The sequence below is a fragment of the Prinia subflava genome, chromosome 8, assembly GCF_021018805.1.
Source record: "Prinia subflava isolate CZ2003 ecotype Zambia chromosome 8, Cam_Psub_1.2, whole genome shotgun sequence".
In the NCBI taxonomy this organism is placed as follows: domain Eukaryota; kingdom Metazoa; phylum Chordata; class Aves; order Passeriformes; family Cisticolidae; genus Prinia; species Prinia subflava.
The window spans coordinates 7,731,090-7,749,380 of record NC_086254.1 but is presented as its reverse complement, the minus strand read 5'-3'; the positions used below and the strand labels follow the sequence as shown (position 1 = coordinate 7,749,380).

General features: G+C 50.8%; 3 protein-coding genes across 6 annotated transcripts in view; 2 read left to right on the top strand and 1 right to left on the bottom strand.

Moving 5' to 3' along the window:
* The window catches only part of NCOR1 (nuclear receptor corepressor 1), a 55,076-nt gene extending 51,815 nt beyond the window's left edge, over nucleotides 1-3,261 (top strand). For all 4 annotated transcript variants that reach the window (XM_063402727.1, XM_063402723.1, XM_063402725.1 and 1 more), the window contains exons 46-47: nucleotides 64-246; nucleotides 417-3,261. In XM_063402727.1, coding sequence (XP_063258797.1) covers nucleotides 64-246; nucleotides 417-604 — 371 coding nt within the window. In that variant the 3' untranslated portion in view covers nucleotides 605-3,261. The remainder of the gene's footprint in view (nucleotides 1-63; nucleotides 247-416) is intronic.
* A 1,122-nt stretch (nucleotides 3,262-4,383) lies between these two features.
* On the bottom strand, nucleotides 4,384-7,741 carry TTC19 (tetratricopeptide repeat domain 19). The gene is made up of 10 exons (XM_063402719.1): nucleotides 7,567-7,741; nucleotides 7,422-7,498; nucleotides 7,160-7,270; nucleotides 7,027-7,065; nucleotides 6,472-6,528; nucleotides 6,196-6,257; nucleotides 5,973-6,067; nucleotides 5,631-5,785; nucleotides 5,201-5,363; nucleotides 4,384-4,698 (listed from the first exon to the last, which is right to left on the bottom strand). The coding sequence occupies exons 1-10, from the start codon at nucleotides 7,739-7,741 to the stop codon at nucleotides 4,565-4,567; spliced, it is 1,068 nt and encodes a 355-aa protein (XP_063258789.1). The 3' UTR covers nucleotides 4,384-4,564.
* Nucleotides 7,742-7,802: 61 nt separating this feature from the next.
* On the top strand, nucleotides 7,803-17,592 carry ZSWIM7 (zinc finger SWIM-type containing 7). Its single transcript, XM_063402722.1, has 6 exons — nucleotides 7,803-7,920; nucleotides 8,462-8,561; nucleotides 10,198-10,219; nucleotides 12,500-12,602; nucleotides 16,851-16,955; nucleotides 17,334-17,592. Exons 2-6 carry the CDS (start codon nucleotides 8,483-8,485, stop codon nucleotides 17,448-17,450), a joined length of 426 nt encoding a protein of 141 aa, XP_063258792.1. The 5' UTR covers nucleotides 7,803-7,920; nucleotides 8,462-8,482; the 3' UTR covers nucleotides 17,451-17,592.
* Nucleotides 17,593-18,291: the final 699 nt, after the last annotated feature.

Below are 18,291 nucleotides of genomic sequence, written 5' to 3'. Positions count from 1 at the left end.
TGGAAACAAACACACACACAGAGGCTAAAATGTGGGTGATGAAATCTGTCCCTTCTGTTGCAGGTGGGGCAGTCAGCAAGCAGAAGCTCATCGGCAAGTCAAACAGTAGGAAATCCAAGTCTCCGATTCCTGGGCAGGGATATTTGGGAACTGAAAGACCTTCTTCTGTCTCATCTGTACACTCAGAAGGGGACTACCACAGACAGACTCCAGTGTGGGCCTGGGAAGACAGGCCTTCATCAACAGGTGAGGCATGGGGTTCTCTCAAAGGTGTTTGCAGAGCTCAGATGTTGCACTGTAACGCCAGATATTGGCCAGAAGTTTCCAGCATGTGGGGGTTCTCTGCAGTGGATTTTCTGCTAATTGTCACAACACAGATCTCTCAGAAGAGCTCACGTTTTTGCCTTTTGATGCAGGTTCCACCCAGTTCCCATACAACCCTCTGACCATGAGGATGCTGAGCAGCACCCCCCCGACCTCCATCGCCTGCGCACCCCCGTCCATGAGCCAAGCAACCACTCACCCCCAGAGCAGGATCTGGGAGCGAGAGCCTGCCCCGCTGCTCTCAGCACAATACGAGACTCTGTCTGACAGTGATGACTGAACTATGCAGATTTTTTTTTTTTTTTAATTTGCGGGTCAAAAAAAAAGAAATCTATTTTTGACTTGTGCCCACAGAGACTTTCCAAGAGAGCAAGGGCCACACAATGAAGAATTGCTGGAGAGTCCGTGAAATGCCTTCTGCACAGGCTGTGTGTTGGAGGACTGTGGTCAAGAAGGTTGACTTACTAAAGATAAATATGTAAAGAGTTTTTAAAAATGTGGACTATTCCTGCTCTACATCTATTTGTAAAGAAAACCATAATGTCTTTTAAATCATTCTTCTGTAAATAGAGAGTACTTTTTGCAGTGTTTTTTCCCTTGCTATAGTATCTGGTGTACTTATGTTCAAATCATTGCCTAAACTTCGGGGGTCATTTTGTAATTTTTTTTAAGCATTTTCTCCAGTGTAGAATACTCTTCATAACCCTAGCCTCCCTCTCAGCCTAGCCTAACCAGAACCCCAGCCTCCCAACCATCATTGCCCATTTAATGCCATGCCACTTCCTGCAGGCATTGTGCTTTTATATATTTTATTTTTCCCTAGACACACTTTCTCAGTGGTGTTCAAGCTCTTGTGAAAATGTTGATTTTTAAGACTGACCCCTTAGTGAATTCTGTACATTAACATAACTCCAGTTCGCTGGAATAAGATGATATATTTCTTTGGAATTTGAAATTCTGCCACATTGTAAATTTTTGGTGCAGTTGGTTTTTTTTAGCAACACTGCAGAAATATTATTGCATGGGTATGTTATGGTTCATTTTTAAAAGGTTAAAGAAACAAAAAAAGAACAGCTTCTAGAGGCATACCTCACTGTTATGCACACTGGGAATTTTAACTGTGCCCTAAAAGCCTATTCTTAGTGTTTTCTGTTTCTGCATTGTATGCAGTCAAAACAGGCTACTAAATTTTACTGTCATATTTAACCACAGCAAATGGCTTTTCTGAACAGAGGCTCTGGGTGGGTTGATAAATCCTTTAAGAAAAGAAACTTCCACATCCCAAGTTTAAATAAAACAAAGTGCTTTTATAGAATAATTGAGCAACGCACGAGTCAACTACTTGGCTTCTATTATGACCAGTTTGAAATAGGTACTGTGATTTTTACCTTCCTCCAATCTGATTTTAAAATCTTTATGTAATAATTATTTTGAAGTCTGCGTCCCAGTCCCTGTCCCTCTAAGCAAGCTTTTGGTGGAAGTCCTTACAAATGCTTGGCTTAACTCCTGAAGTGTGCAATACTTGTTAGGGTGATTTTTATTTTTAAATTGTATATGGTACTAGGAGAGTCTCCTTAATCATTCATCTATCAATGCTTGCTATGATGTGCTTGTAGCTCATGTACACATCCATCTGGGCAGTGATTTCACGGGGTGTCCTGCCATCCATCTCCAAAAGCATCTTCATTTTATGCTGCACTGACCTCAGGAAGCGAAATCAAATCTTCCTGGGTAGAAGGACTGATTCACAGATAGCACTGAGCTGGGGGGTGGCGTGGTCTGTCAGATTTCAAACTGCTTTTGCATCTCATTGATCAACAGGGTCTTTGCCTTGGAGTTATTTTCCAGTGAGAAATGTTTTGGGTTTTGCTGTATTTGTGATGCGTTGTATGGAAGGTGTAATGCCGTGTGTAACCTTGAGTCGTGTGAGCTCTGCAGCCCGTGGACTGTGGTGGTCCACTTACAAACAGGAAGAAGCACAGAATTATTTATCAATAGCAAAGTTATTTTCAGTCCTTTAAGGAAAGCCTTCTTGCCCCAAGTGTGGGACACAAAATTCCAAAGGAACTCATTTGGAAACTTGACACTGTTGAAAATACAGAACTATTTTGCTACTTTTTTTAAACACTGCATCAGAGTAGATCCGTTGGCAGTCTTAAATCTCCTTGCAATCTTTTTCTGAGAAAGATCTCTCTCATCCTCCCCTCCTTTACCCTTCTGGCTTGAAGCAGTGAAGTTCTCATCCTGTTGTAGACCTGTGCTCTTATTCTAACCTTCTTTTTTGGTTCCCACAGCAACATATACTGGAAAACAAGTTGATCTGCCCTTTTTGTAGATTTAAATTTGGAGTGGAGAGTTAAGTTCCATTCTTAAACTCACTTGTTCTCACTTTCTTAGTGTTAACAAATACAATGTGAAAGAGGCATGTACAGACAAATGTCTTTGCTACCTGTACAGTAAGTATAGCATGTTCATTGCAAAGCTTCATGTTACTGCTGCAGCAGCAGCAAGAAATCCAAAGTAGGATAGTCACAATCTCCTGAGATACAGCTTGAGTGGCATTTGCACATAAAATGTTGCTGCTTTTTTTTTTTGTTGTTTGTTATCCGAGTTTTAACTTCTCCAGTGTAAAAACCTCTCCAGAGCCTAAGTTAGGGTTTACCACAATTCCAGTAATCTTCAAGTATGGAATGACATCTGCCCTGTTTCAAACAGGAAGGTGTTTGTAAGTCATGTTTACAAAGTGTAGTTTACTACAAATTTTTACCTGATTTCTGATCAGCGCTTTCACAATGCTTTCATCTTGATATGGTTCGTGATTCTGATATGAAATCATTTAAGACTTGAAAAACCCATGCATCATAATTTCCACACAATGTCTTCACTAGACAGTGACTTCTGGATTCAGACCAATCAATAAAGGGGATCAGTTCTCCACTTGCTTTTCCTGTGTCTCCCTTTTGTTTTGCAGCATCAGGCAAGACCCTGCCTGCAGGGTTCCCAGGTAACACTGCTGCCCTCCAAGCTCTGCCACTTCTAACCCAAACCCAGCCCTTGAGGGAAGGTTGGCTCTGATGTGCCAGAGCCTTTCTGTCAGTACAGCCCTGTTTTTACTTCCTAGCTTGCTGAGAACAAAGCTCTGTATGTAACTGAAGTTTTCCAGCTTCAATGAACAGCTCTAGAAAACCTGTGTGCCTCCTCTTCTTAGCTCAAAGTTCAGTGATGAAGCTCCTGTGGTAAGTAAATTATGATGTAATTACACTGAGGGTTGTACCAGCCAGCTACAGTTCTGACAACTGAGAGGTTAAAATTGTGCTTGGATAGTGACAGAATTAGTTCCTAATTAAATATGGGTTTGGTAATTTCTGTCCTAATTAAATATGGGTTTGGTAATTTCTGGTTTAACTCTCCTCTGATGTTAAGGCTTCCTGGCAGGGCAGAACTGAGAAATTCTGTTGTCTAAGGCAGCTGTTCACATGATTCACACGAAGGCACGTAGCTGACAAAGCTGGGTTTGTACACAGCATCTTTTCCAACAGGAAGCCTCAGCATCCAAGCACTGACCTACCCAAGAGAGGGGGACAACTCTGGCACTCCGTGCTCTCCCCTGGAGCCAAGGGTTTTATTTCTGACAGCAGCTCTGCCTCACCCCTCCTCTGGAGGACAAGTTCTATCTTTGGATGCTAAATGAAGAAATACACTTGATCTTCAGGCAACCTGTTGGACCAGAACAGGGAGCTCCAGCTCTGAACAGGGCAGGTACAGCCTGGGAAATGCTCTGCTGAAGTTCAAACACACTGAACTGACAAAAGTATAACCCCTGTTGTGCTGTGCAACATGTAAAGAGTGAGACAATTCCTGCCTGTTCCTTTTCAAGACTTGCTCTAGGACAGCCGTGTTTTGAACCTGAACACTTCTGTGGGCAGCAGGAGTAACAAACTGCTCCTCCTTGACTCTAACACAGGTATTAATACCAGGCCAGACTTGCACTTAGGCAGCCAAAATTAAATCACTTAGCACAGTAGGTCAGTCAAACCACAGACTACACCACAAATGTACACAGTTAAGATTTCACACCTTTATTTTGGGCTGTTAGGCAGTGGCAGCCCTTCCTCTTAAGCAGTCCTGAAACTCCTCATTGCTGTTTCTCTGGAGAATTGCACCGAGCTGCTCCCAGGCTGCCTGTGCTGCCCGATCTTGCTGCCTTCAGCCACCCCAAGGTTGAACTCTGTGGCCAAAATTATTTGGAGCCCTTTCTCCTCTTGGCCAGCTCAGCTAGTTCCTCCTGGATATGCTGGACAGAAGCAGCATCTCCCTTCTGCTGTGCCTGCTTGAGAGCTTCTTTGTACACTTGTTTTGCTTGCAGGAAATCTTCTGTATCAAAAGGGAAAAGAGGCTTGGCTACCCAGTTCCATCACCCATTTTCAGAGCCCCCTCCTGACACTGATCACATGCAAAGGACAAGGATTATGTGGAACACATAAAGATCTAGAGAGGCTCAGAAAACATCCTGGAACATAAAGATCTAGAGAGGCTCAGAAAACATCCTGCCAGGCTGCCAACTCTGAGAGCTGGAGAGCAGCACTGATGATGGGAACTGGTGCTGCTTCAGCATTAAAATCTCACAGAAACAAATCTCATGCATGTCTTCTGTCCTTTTGGAAAAGTTACTGGACACAAAGGACATGGGAAACAAGATCCCCTGGCAACCTTTTGGGTCAGGCTGAATTCAGTTTGTGAAAGCAATTCAAAGTCAGACCTGCTGCTTAAACTAAAATAACCCCAAACCAGCACCGTCGTTTCAGCCCTACAATCCAGACCCAGATCTCTGCAGCCAGCACAGGCTCAGTGACAGGCTGGGCACCCATTCACTGACCTTTGTGCATCAGGATTGCTGCCAGGTTGTTGAGCACCATGTGCTCCTCGGGGTGCTGCGTGTCCCTCGCCAGCTCCGCCGCCCTGCTGCAGCAGGCGTGCGCCTCCTCGAAGTGTCCCTGAGCGTCCAGCACCGTGGCCAGGTCGTTCATCAGCACCACACTCTGCACCAGGAGGGAAAAGGGAACCTTCTGGAGCACTCTGGGGCAGCAGAAGCACCACAGTCGTTCCCTGTCACACCAGTTAAAGCAGCATTTCCCACAGAAGCATGTCCTGTATTTCTGTATTTGCATGCTCATCTGTCCTGGCAGGAAAACAGCCTCAGGTAGTGCTGCCTATGTCTGATGGCAGCAGAGCTGCTCCAGGGCTGCCTCATTCCCTACAGATCAGCCTTTCCTTCCCCAGAGTCCAGCTGCTGCTGTACAAATCACCTGTGGATGAGTCTCTCCCTGAACATCCTTTGATATCTGCAGAGCCTTCTCATACATTTTTTGTGCTGCTGGGAGCTCGTTGATGTTCAGGAGGTAGCGGGCATAGGAGTCCAGGCTCATCCCAAGCAGGAGCTGGGTGTTGGCCTTTTCTTCAGCTGCAAACAGAGAGGAGAGGAGTGATCACTGCCACAGCATGAACCTCCATCCTATCTCAGCAGGAAACTCAGGCAGTGTGAAGACAATGGACAGACATGAAGATGGTGCTTATGCAATACAGAAAGAACATCAAGGACAGGGAAATGGAGAAAAGATGAGAAGCCTTTAGCACAAAAGGCTGCCCACCTGATAAGACATCCTCAGGCAAGTCCTTCTGCTTGGCAATCTTCTCCTCTAAGGTCAGGATGCAGAACTGGTAGCCAGCTACAGCCAATTCGTGCCTGCAAAGTGCAAAGCAAAGCTCCTTCTATCCCTGAAGGATCCCTCATTAAAGAGCCTCTGCTCGGCCACCCCACCACCACTGCAAGGCTAAGATGAAAGCAGATGACACCTCTAGCTGGGAACTCACTGTTTCTGAGCAGCATAGATACTGGCCAGCTTGAGGGACATCTCAAGGATGGCGTTGTCATCCTGCCAGGAGGGCACACAGCACAACTGTTACTCCTCTCGTACCTCCCCAACAGAAACATTACTTTGTCAGAGAGTTTAGACCTTAAAAATCCCCATCTTGTTGCCTCCAGTGCTGCCATCCATTACAGTATTGCCAATTTCCAGTAAAAGGCATGACAGCACAAGAAATAAGGTGAAGAGAAGGGCACCACTGGGAGCCTGTCTCAGAACATACCTCCTTTGTGTCCCCTGCAAGCATATAGCTCATAGTTGCTTTGTAGAGCTTTTCTGCCTGAAACAAGAATTTTGAAGAGGATACTGAGGAATGATGGCATTCAAAACAAAACAGAGGCAAACTACGTAGAGGGACCTGGCTCAAATTTGTTGCATTTACACTAGACCAAGACCAGTTAGAGGTGAAAGGCTGACCACAGTCCAGTGGTACTGAACAAGTGGGTCCTTCCAGCTTCTCCTTGAGCACTGCTGCAGCAGCCAGGCCTTTGAGCTCAGATTCTCCTTGGAGCAGCCATCTCTGTGCTCAACTGCAGCACTTCACAGTAAGAAGTATTCCTTCCCTTGCACACCGTGTTGGAGCTCAAATTTAACTGTGAGAGCATCTTTCTTATCCCGGTGTGCTCATGGGACTGCAGCCCTGTGTTTCTGCTTTGCACAGGGACATTTCTGCCCCACAGCTCTGAGCCTGCAGCTTGTGCCAGCACCCCACACCTTCCAGACCGTGCACAAGACGTCAGCCCCTAAAAATTCAGAGGGAAAACCCAGAGTTACTCACATTGTCCAGCTGTCCCTGCATGTAGGCCACGTTCCCCATCTGGAAGACACACACAGCACTCAAGCTCCACCAAGACAAGGCGGACGAGCCACAGCCGCTTTTCCTTCTCCCCCAGCTGTCCCCGATGTCTCACCATGCTGTAGGTGTAGATGATGGCCTGCCTGTTCTCCTGGCGGTGCGCCTGGCGCAGTGCCTGGTGCAGGAGCTGCTCGGCCTCGCCCAGCTCGCCCTTCATGGCGCTCAGCTGCGGAGCACCAGCGCGGTCACCGCCGGGCACCAGCGCCGGGCACCAGCGCCGGTCACCGCCGGGCACCAGCGCCGGTCACCGCCGGGCCCCAGCGCCGGGCACAGCCGGGCACCAGCGCCGGGCACCGCCCGCCCGGCCCGCGCCTCACCTTGGCTCTCTTCAGCAGCTGGACGATGGCGTCCTCGCCGTCCTCCTCGTCGGCGTCCCGCGGGAACAGCGAGAACCCTGCGGGGACAGCGTGCTGGGTGCCCGCGGCCCGCCGCGCCGGGCCCGCTGCCCGCCGCCCCTCTCACCTCCCAGGAAGGCCAGAGCAGCGCCGGCCGGCCGTGCCCAGCGCGGCCGCGCCGGCCCCGCGCTGCCGCTGTCCCCGCGGTGTCCCCGGTGTCCCCCTGTCCAGGCGGGCCGGGGCAGGGCGGGGCAGCGCCGGGGGCACAGCCGGGACAGGGCCCGCGGCAGCGCCGCCGCCATCCCCAGCGGGCCCTTTAAGAGCGCGCGCGCCGCGCGTGACGGCAGCGCGGGCACGGGGCGGTGTCGTGACGTCACTCCCGGAGCGGGAGCGGGACCGGGCTCTGCTCCCGGCGGGAACCGCACCGGGAACCGCACCGGGAGCGGGGCAGGGAGCGCTTCCCGCCGCTCCGCCCGCCCTGGTGAGCAGCGCCCGCAGCGCCCTGGCCATGCCGGGCCCCTCAGGACACGGAGCGGGCACAGAGATGAGGAGGGGGCCGGACCGGCACCGTGAGGGACAAAGATGAGGAAGGGGCCCCAGCATCTCCCAGGAAGGGCTGAGGGAGCTGGGGCGCAGAAAGGGAGCCTGATCCGTGGGTGTAGATACCTGAGGAGGGGTGACAGGAGGCTGCAGCAGGCTCTGCTGGCCCGGCAGTGGCACCGGGGAAGGGACAGGAGCTGATGGCCAGGAGGTGCCACCTGGGCATGAGGAACACGCTCTGCCCTGGGCAGTGACCGGGCCCGTGTTTGTTTGGGGCATCTCAGGCAGACCCGTGTGTCTGTGGGCAATCCTGTGTTCCCAAAATGTAAAAACAATTTAGAAGTTGCTCTTAAAACATTTTAAAGGATGCCATTCCTTGGCCTGAGTGCTGGGTTGGGATGGAGTGCCCCAATAACCCCTCCCGATGCTCAGTGTCCCTTAGTGGTGACCCTGAAGATTCCCCTGTCCTGTCTCGTTTCCAGGGATGATCCTGTGGCAGCGGGATGGACAGCAGCACCTTGCCAGCAGTGGCAGAAGAGCTCTTGAGAGAGATCAAAAAGGCTTTTCAGGAGACCTCGCAGGGTATGTGAAGGATCCCGGCAGGAGTGGCTGAGAGCGGGGCCTGTCACAGCCCAGGGAGTGCTGAGGGTCCTTGGCCTCCCCTTTTTTACCAGACCTTTCTGTCCTTTTTTGTGACACAGACGGGTGTGAAGCACAGAGAACGAGGAGCAGCCTCTTCTCGAAGTCAAATTCAAAAATCACACCAGTTTGAACCCTTTTTTGGGTTTTTTGAATGTGAGACTTAGGGGTAGTGCTGCTCCTTAGAGCTCCTGGTGCAGTGGGATGATAAATTAATGCCTGCGGGCAGGAATTGTGCTGTGCCCGCTGCATTGCCGGCCCTAGAGACTCACCAATCCCAAACTGGAGCTGGGAAATTCCCCGCAGCCGCTGCCTGACTGACCGGCAGAGGGGGTGTGCTGGTGATCCCGGGCCGAGGAACAACCTCCCAGAGCTTCAGTGAAGCCAGCAGGGAAATCCTGGCCAATTCCAGCAGCTAGTTAAGGACAATTACCTTTGCTGGATCTGTGCTGAGAGAATATTAATGTTTGTGTTTACTGGATGGCTCTTCCCAAGGAAAGTGTCTGCTGAAGGAATATTTTTAACTGCACAAAACCCAAACAAATGAGAATTCAGATAAATCTGTCTTGAGCACAACGTGGGAGTGAGGAATGGGCAGAAACTTTATGTCTAAACTGTCAGAGTGACCCCAGTGACAGCTTTCTGGCACACTTGCCCTAACTCAGGTTAGAGTAGATCCAAAATCTACATGTGACTTTTAAAAGAGCTTTATAAATCCTGTTGTAAACTAAGCAAAAAAAGAAGTTCACATCCCTTTAAAGATGACCTTCTTAAAGCAGCAGAGTGGTTCTAAAACACACATTGAGACAGCTGTGGAGACAAAATGATTGATCCTTTTGCAGCATTAAATTCAAATGAAGCTGGAAAATTCAAACCAACAGTGCAAGTCATAGAGAGTATTTTGAATTGTCGGAAGAAAAGGATTTTAAAGTCAAAAATCCAGATCTTCCAGTGGGATATGGAGACAGAGTACACTGTGTCCCCTGGGTGATAACAGAAAGGTCAGAGTGGACAAGCAGAGCCTGAGCTGTCAGCTACAACAAACACTGCCTTGCTGGAGTGTAACTTTCCATCTTAACGAGGAGTTCCAATAAATGAAGACACGTTTCAGTGGGCTCTGTGAAAAGCCATAAACCAGTGGCGCCCTGCAAAACTGGTCTGGGAAAAGAACAACATTTTTAAAGTTGTGATGCCAGAGTTCTCAACTCACGCCAGGAGAGCTTCAGGGAAAATAATATATATATATTTAACCAGCTTCTTAAAGTGACAGAGTACGATGCTGAGGCCTCCTGCCTTTTATTGTGTGCTTTTAAAAGTAGCATGTCACAAAAGAAAGCACATTTGGGCTTCTGCATTTCTTTTTAAAATGGATCCCTGTGGTTGTGATTGCTGTACTTGCTAAGTGCCTTAGCACTGCCATCATGGATCATTTTGCTGCTCCTTGTTGCTTTTTTGGTGGCTAAGAGGATGTTGAGAGCTCTGCAGTCCTGTGTGGCCTCTGGTCATACCTTGAGGGGACAGTGACCCCCCTGTGATGTGAAATTCTGCAAAATCACGTTTCCTTTTCTCTCTGTTGCAGTGCCTGATGAGCTGCTGCTGGGGTGAGTGTCTTCTGCTTCAGTTCCTGCCCCAGTGTCCTGCTGAAGGGCAGCTGCTCTCAGCTCCCATCGTGGTTTTCCCCTGTGTTTGACCCAGTGCTGTGAAACACAAACATGCTGGTGGTTTTGGTTGTCGTGCAGATGAAGGTTCTGAAGGGGTTTTTTTTCAGAGATTCACAAAATTATCTCTGTATCACTGCATCTCCTGTGATGACTTGCTCTAATTTAAACCCAGGGTATTTAAGCTGAGCTCTGAGTGCAGCCTCAGGTCTGGAAGGAGTTTGCTGTGGGTTGTGCTCCAGGGTGATTCATCCCTCTCCTTCCTGCCACTGTGAGCACCCTGAGCTGCTCTTTGAGTCACGGGCACCTGTGACAGAGGGGGAGAAGTGTCCTCATCCTCACCCTGCACAAGGGAATTGTTAACTTGGAGGCTGAGTTTTCTTCTGCTTAGGGGCAGCCTCAGGTCAGCGTTGTCACCCTTGTGAATACTTCACTCATTCCCAGCAGTGACCTGAGAGATCCAAGTTTCCCAACTTCAGCCCTCACCAATGGGTACAAAAGAGGCTGTCACAGTGAAAGTGACTTTTCTGATTCATCTTTAACCTTGTGTTCCTGCCTGCCAGGGGATGAGATCACCTGGAACCCTTCAGGCCTTAATGCCTTTGTGTAAAACTTATCTGACACAACACCTGTGAACGCTGGGCTGACTCCCTCTCCTGGGACCACAGTGGCCTTTGAAAGGTGGGATTAGATTTGAAAGCTTTTGTTTCCTTCTCCTCAGAAAAGAAAAGAGGAGGAAAGAAATTCCCTTGTTAAGTTTAATAATGGTTGGGTGGTAACTCTTGGCAGCCAGATTTCCATCAATTCCCTGCATCCAGCAGCCCAGAAGTATTCTGATTTAATTTCCCAATCTTCCAAATCTCCAAAGTCCTTGAATTTCCTGTGGGCATTTCCTCTTGAACTGATCAGATTATATACACAAGAAAAGAATTCCCTAAATTTGAAAAGAGTTCCTGAAACTCACTGAACTCAGCCCCCTTATAGTCCCAAACCTAATCATTAAGGAATGTCTTACGTTAGGCGTTCCCCACCCACCTCCTCACAGCCCTCAGATGGAGCCAGCCCTTCTTGCCTTGAGTTTGTGCAAGTTTTGGTCTTCCTGGAATCTGTCTGTCTGCTTGGCTGCTTATCAATGGGCTTGACTCAGCCACGCCGGGGCTCTGCCTTGCTCTGTCCTCCCTGCTCTTGGAAATCTTCCCCTTTCTCTTGGTCTCCTGCTGGTGTTTGGTGCTATCTCTTCATCACTGCTCATTTCCTTCTTGTTTACCCTTGGAACTAATCTAGACTACACAGATTTTTCTCAGCGGGTGAAAGGTCTGTGAAGTTAACTGAGTTGCCCCTGAGCTCTTTGGAAACACTCAGAGCAGCTGGATTTACTGGTCTAGAATGATTTTGGAGCCCTTGAGCTGTCTGGACAATGGGCTGAAGGTGCAGATGTCCATATTTAACACACACCTTATCTTATACCCCTGCACAGCACCAGCAGGAGTTAAAACCCCTCTTTGGGATGTGCAGTGATCCCCCATCCCAGGCACTCCCTCATCCATAAATCCTGTACATCCTTGCACGTGTCCTGCCTGAAAGGGAAAGGGTTTTTAGGGAGAGTGGAGGGCATCAGGCCCGTGCTGCCCGTGGGTGTTTATCTGGAATAACTTGGCTGTCTGAACCCTGCTCGTAGCTGGGTCACAGATGTAAAACTGATGCTATCTCCATGCACAGTGCAGTGTCTTGAGTAATGCCCTGATGTTCTCCAGCTTCCTCCTGATGCAGCTTGGTGGGTAGGGAAGGGATAATTTATCCCTCAGTTGTGACTGTGGTGGAGGAGATGTGATCACTGCAGAATGACTCACTCACTCCCCAGGGTCTGAACTGATTTCCAAGGGATGAGGAAGGAGCCCCAGTTCCTGTTGCTCCAGGAACTGTGGATCATCCTTGCACTCCCCTTTCTCCAAGGAGGTGTGTGTTCCATGCCTGGAGGTGGGATTCAGGACCAGCTGATCAGTCCAGGGCAGTGCATCCAGGCCAGCCTGGTTCAGCACTAGCAAGTCTGGCTCCACCAAAATCCCTGTTTGTGCCTTTGTGCTCGTGGGACATTTTCAGTTCCTGCAGCAAGGAAAAATGTCTTACTTTTGCAGTGGGCACCTTCTGGGCCCTGAGGCTGAACCAGGTGGTCTCCCTGTCTCCCTTTGTGCTGTGACTAACTAGAGACGTGTTCTCTTCCAGGCTGAAGTTCATTTTTGGCCCGTCTGCAGTCCCAGCTCTGGATTTGGTGGATCAGCGTTCTGTCACCCGGGTCAGGGCCCCCAGTGGAAGGATTCTCTACCAGGTACCAGCTTCTCTTTGCTCCTGCCTCCTGATGGTTTCCAGGTGGCATCTGAGGCAGGGTTTTCCTGACCTGCAGAGCATGGATAAACACAGAGAGGACAGCAGTGTTTTACAGACTCGGGAGGGACACTGGAGAGCAGCAGCCACGGGCTAGAATTAGAGCAGCACAGTTCAGAACCATTTTCTTTGTGGCTCCCAGCCAGCCAGAGACAATTTATATGTTTGTGGGCATCACAGTCAGGAGGAAGTTTTCCAGGGATTGCTAATTTTGGTTCATTACTCTCATCCTACCCAGCAAAGGAAGTTCTTCCTCTTGACCAGTTGTACACAACTCAGTGTTATCTGCCATCCCTGCTTTTCTCTCCCCTCGTGACCTCTGCTTGGCAGGGGATCTCTGCTGCCTGGGAGGAAGCAAGGCAGGCCAAACCCGTGGGTTTCATTCTGGTTCACTGCAGCCAAAGCTGCAAATCATAGAAACATCCCCCTGAAATGGCATTTTGGGGAGGAGAGCTCACCTCAGCCCTGAGATAATTACAGCACAGGGTGGGAGTGAGCCCAGAAGAGGAGCCTTTGGTACTTCATCCTCACCTTTCTGTACTGGGCACAGTCCCTTGTTCTGTGGTCCCCCAGCACTGGTGGCATCTTTTGGGACAGTCTGTCCATGCTGTGAGCCTGACCAGCTGCATCCAGAGTCAGAGGGGCACTGCTGTGCTCTGGCTGAGCACTGGGACCCTGTGCCCAAAAGATTTTGGTCAGGAAGCACCAATTCCTTCTCCTCAGCACTCCCAACCCCTCAGGCAGCACAGCCTGTCCAGGGCTGGGCCTGGTTCTGTGCTTTTCACACACCAGAGAAGGGGACATGCCTTTGCTCACTGCTGTAGCTCCCAAGTGGAACATTTCCAAGTATCCCCTCTGCAAAGGACCTTTTCTCCTCCCCTGGAGGTTTGGGGCTGTGTAGGGTGAGAAAAGGGCTGTGAAGTCAGGCCTGGCTGATGGCACAAACCCTTCTCACGTGTTCACAGCTTGCACTGCTTGGTTTGCACATGGAGCCTTCATCACTGCTGGGGCCATGGAGAGGACACAGGCCCCTCCAGAGGGACATGAATCACAACCAGGGCTCAAGAACAGCCTTGGATTCCAGTTGAGGGCTTGCCTGTAGATGTTTGGTAAAGCCCAGGAAGCTTCCAGCACCCTTCGACAGCAGCTGCCTTGCTGATTAATTCAATGCTCAAAGGCTTTCCCTTTTTTACTGTTGCTTGTCTGAAAATGCCACTGGGCAGAGGATGGTCACATTCTCCTTGCAGAGCTTTGTCAGGCCCTGCAGGCTGAGGCAGAGCTTTGCTGGGCATTAATTCACAATCCACTGATATTAATAATGGCCTCAGCTGGTGCTCACTGAAAAGGAACGAGTGTCAGAACTGCTCTCCTGCCTCTGGTTTCCCTGTGGAGAAGGAACCCCTGGACAGGAGGGTCAGGGAGTTAATGCAGGACAAACCTCCAGGAAGGAGGTCCCTGTGTGCCTCCAGCTGCATTCCTCTTCAGAGGAGCTTGATTGCTGATGAGTTCATTAACAGAGGAATCTGAAGAGATATTTTCTCTGGGGGTGTGAGGTTGGTGCCATTGTGAAATTCTCCCTCATCACAGCTGTCTGAGATGCAGAAACAAAGAGTAAAGTCTGCCCTGGGGCTGGAGCAGTGACAGGAACACATCTGGGTGGGACTGGCTCTTCAGGGGAGTCACTGGCTCTGTGTGCTGTGTGAAATGTGTGGAAATGTCCCCAGGTGTGGTCCTGGAGAGAGGGGCACCCACGGCTGCCTGGACACTGCACAACCATCCCTGTCAGGTATCCCCACAAAGCCCCGTTTGCACCCAGCTGTGGCTGAGCTGGAATGTGAGGTGGTGCTTCCACTCGCAGCTGGCTCTGCAGAACTCTTTGAGGCCGGTTCTGTTGTGAAACTCCTTTGGGTCATTACAGCCAAATCTGGGCTGGTGATAATTCTGTATCACCCGGCACATCTCAGGTCCTGCTCCAGGGGAGGAGGGCTCTGCTCAGACAGGCCCTGTGGTGGAGGCAGCTCTTGCCCTCAGGAGCTGAGACGGGAGAAGAAAGAGCCCTCAGTGAAATGAAAGCTGTGATTTGTCTCTTATTGCCCTTGCTGTTGAACAGAGGAGTAGCACTGAAGAGTGCCCAAGGCCTGGATGCCTCAGAGCTGGAATCATCCCAGGAGAGCCTGGATGACTCCTGCCACGCTGAGCTCAGGGGTGAATCCCACCTGCTGCAGGGATGGTGGCTCTGGCTGACGTGGAGCTGTGCTGGATGTGGCAGTGTTGGCCTGGGCAGCATTTGGGGCATCCTGAAGCTGTGCCCCAGTGGCAGAAAAGCTGAGCTGTGCCAGTAAACAGGGCAGTGCTTCAGCCCTGCCAGCTGGCACCTGCACTGCTCACATCCTGCACTTTCATTGGGTTTTCTTGTTTATTGTGTCTTTTCATTCGTTTCCTAGAACTGTGTGGCAGATGCCCCACGGTGATTGTTTGAGCAGCAGGCCCTGGCACAGGCCGTGGTGCTGCCTGTCTGTCTGTCCGTCTGTCCATGTGCTGCTGCCTCAGCTGCCCCTCCTGTGCCCCACACCCTGGCAGGGACACCTCCAGGGGGATTTCTCCTCATTGAGGGCCAGGGATGAGGACAGCAGAAGGAATTCTCACCTCAGGGCCAGGGGAGCACCCCAGTGCCTGGCTGGGCTGCAGCTGGCCAGGAACAGAGGCACCTTTTCCTCCCAGTCTTTTGATTTTGGATTTTGCCTTATTAGGCGAGGCTCTGTTCTTGCCATCTGGGTCAGGATGGGGGAACACTGAGCTCAGCCCAAATCTGGCAGTGTCTGTCTGTGGCTTCCCCCCCTCCCCAAAGGAAAACACTTCTGCAGGGAAGGCACCATCAGAATACTTCATCTTGGAAAAAGCAATCAGAGGGGCTACAGGAAAACAAGCTTATCACAAGTGAAACAAACTCAGCCTGCAGTAAAAGGAGGACCCAGGGTAAAGGCCAGACTGAGAAAGAAAATGGTTTACCCTGAAATGGGAATGTGAGTTTTGTGTCCTGGGTCTGCTGGGAGTGAGAGGGACTTTGAGGCATTGGCACTTCTGGGGGAGAGCCTCAACCTCTGGATGTTCCCTGCTGGGCAGAGGGTGCAGGGAGAGCTCCAGGGGACAGCCAAGGCTCCCCATGGAAGTGCAGCTTTGGACACTGAGGGACAATGTTCCTCTGGAGAGGCTTGGAATCCCAGGGATGTCCTGGAGGGGAGCAGCACTCTGCAGAGCTCCACTGCCTTTTCACTTTTTGTGTTTATCTTTGGATTTAGGGGGGTGTGTGCCACAAACCCAGGCAGAGCCTAAAGCCTGGGGTGGGAGAGGGCTGTGGGCCCTGTGCAAATGTGTTCTGCTCCTGCAGATCCTCCCCATAAGTAGGGCCCTTAAATTCGTTTCCTAAAAGCTATTTTTCAGTCTTAAGAGACCAAAAGAGAAACAATAATCCATAGGCTGGCTTTTCTATATCCTGCAGTCAGCTCCAGCAGCTCACAGATTGCTCCATGCTGGAAATAAATGCTTCCCTCACCTGTTTGCTGTCCCTGGTGCCTCAGTACCAGCCTTGCAGGGAGCAGCATGTGGGAAAAGCAGGCAGTGCTGTTCCCAAAGCAGGGATGGAGCAGGGAGGCTTCTCTGGAGACTTCAGCTTTGTTTACTCAGGCAGATCTGGATTCCAGTAGCTGCAGCTGGTTTTGAGAGCAGAAAGCCTTCAGTGGCTGGGAAAGGAGAGGCCTCCCTGCAAGTGCCCAGTGCTGCTCTCCTGCTGTCCCCAGGCCCGTGGTGGCTCTGGGGTCACCCCTGGGCTGTGTGTGACTTTGTCATCTCCACCTCTGAGCCTGCCAGTGCTGGGGGGAGCTCACAGGGGGCACTCTAAGGGAGCTCAGGGAGTGGTGCCACGGCTTTTCCTGGTCCTTCAGAAGCAGACACGTCCCTGGGGCTGGGGTCTGCTGCAAGCACAGGTACAGGTCACCCTCAGCTGCAGGGAGAGAAGCTTGTGGAGACCATGAGGAACCTGAGGAGCTTTGAGCTTAGGTGGGTCACTGCAGCGTTTGGGGACACTTCTGTACTGTGACATCTCCCCCTCCCTGCTGGGTCAGTGCAGGCCCAGCCTGAGTCAGAGAAATTAAAGTGAATCCTGCCTCTGACTCCTCATCTGCCTCTGTTTCAGGTCCTTGGAAACTCAGGCAAACTCTACACCTGCTACAGCTCCTGCCACTACTGCACGTGCCCTGCCTTTGAGTTTTCTGTGCTGCAGAAGAGTGAGAGCCTGCTGGTGAGTTCTGTGCCTCAGCCTGGGGCTGCTGTGGGGAGGAGGGACAAGGCCCTGCCCCTCAAACCCGAGATTTCCAAGCAAACACGAGAGTGTGGAGCTGGCCACGCAGGCTGAGCCCGACCCGCTGTGAGAGCCCCAGGTCTGGGGTGCAGGGGGGGCTTTTGGTGGCAGCAGTGGTGGGGAGGGCACCACGAGCCAGGATCTGCCAGCTCCCTGCATGGCACTGTCCTGGTGCCACAGCTGGGGACACTGAGCACCGCCTGTGCCAGGAGGGAGCCACGTTCCCTGAGGGCTGAGCACTTCACTGAGCACGTTTTGGCCGGGGTGGTGCAGGCAGAGCCTGACGTTCCAGCCTGGCTCCTGCTGTTCACTCTGCAGTGCAAACACATCCTGGCTGTCTACCTGAGCCAGGCCACGGGGGCCTGCCAGGAACTGGCTGTGTCTGACGAGCAGCTCACAAACATCCTCCTGGCCGAGGAAGAGGATGAGGGATGAAGGATTTGGATCACTCCTGGCTGGCATTTTTAGTATCTACAAGGCTGTCAAATGCTCACTGTGGCTGGTAGATTTCTTCTGTGCTGCAGCCAAGTGTGACATTAATTAGCAGCCTGGCACTAATAAATTAATTAAATAGGCCTGTGTTGACTTCAGTTTCATTTATTTCTGCTGGTTCTGGGATTTCTGAAGATGTTTGAGCTAACCTGCAATAATTGAGATGTGAGGATGCAAACAGTCCTGCAGGTCTCAGTGATCTGCAGATTAAAGAGCTGCTGTGGCTCTTTGCAGGTGGCAGCTCAGAGCAGTTTCAGTGTTTTCAGTGCAAACCTGGTCCAGGGGCTAAGGCAGGGACCCCTCAGCACCCTGAGACTGGTGACAGCTCTTTGCTCCCACAGGAACAGATCTTTGGAAGCATCAACGTGGCTGCTGTGCTTTAAATCAAACATTTTCAGGCACACTGAGCACCCCAGGACTGCTTCCCTGGGACCCAGCTCCTTCCAGCTGTGATCCCCTGTCCCTCTCTGTCCCCCCTGGGGGCACTGTGGCCTCTCCTGCTGCCCCATGTGAGTGCACCAGCCACGAGAAATAATGGGGCACAGGCTGAGCCAGGTGTGTGGGCAGTCAATGAAGCACTTTGTGTGTAAATAACAATTACTGCAAATACAAAATGTGAGCAGCACGAGGAGAGCACATCCATCCATGTACAGCAGAGCAGTGAGCAGTGACAGCTCAATGGCCACAGCTGCACTCGTTACACAAAGTTCCTCTGCTGTTTCTGCTTCACATTTTTTATAGAAACCTTTTTATTGAGGGGGGCAAGGGACGTGTCCTATTTTTA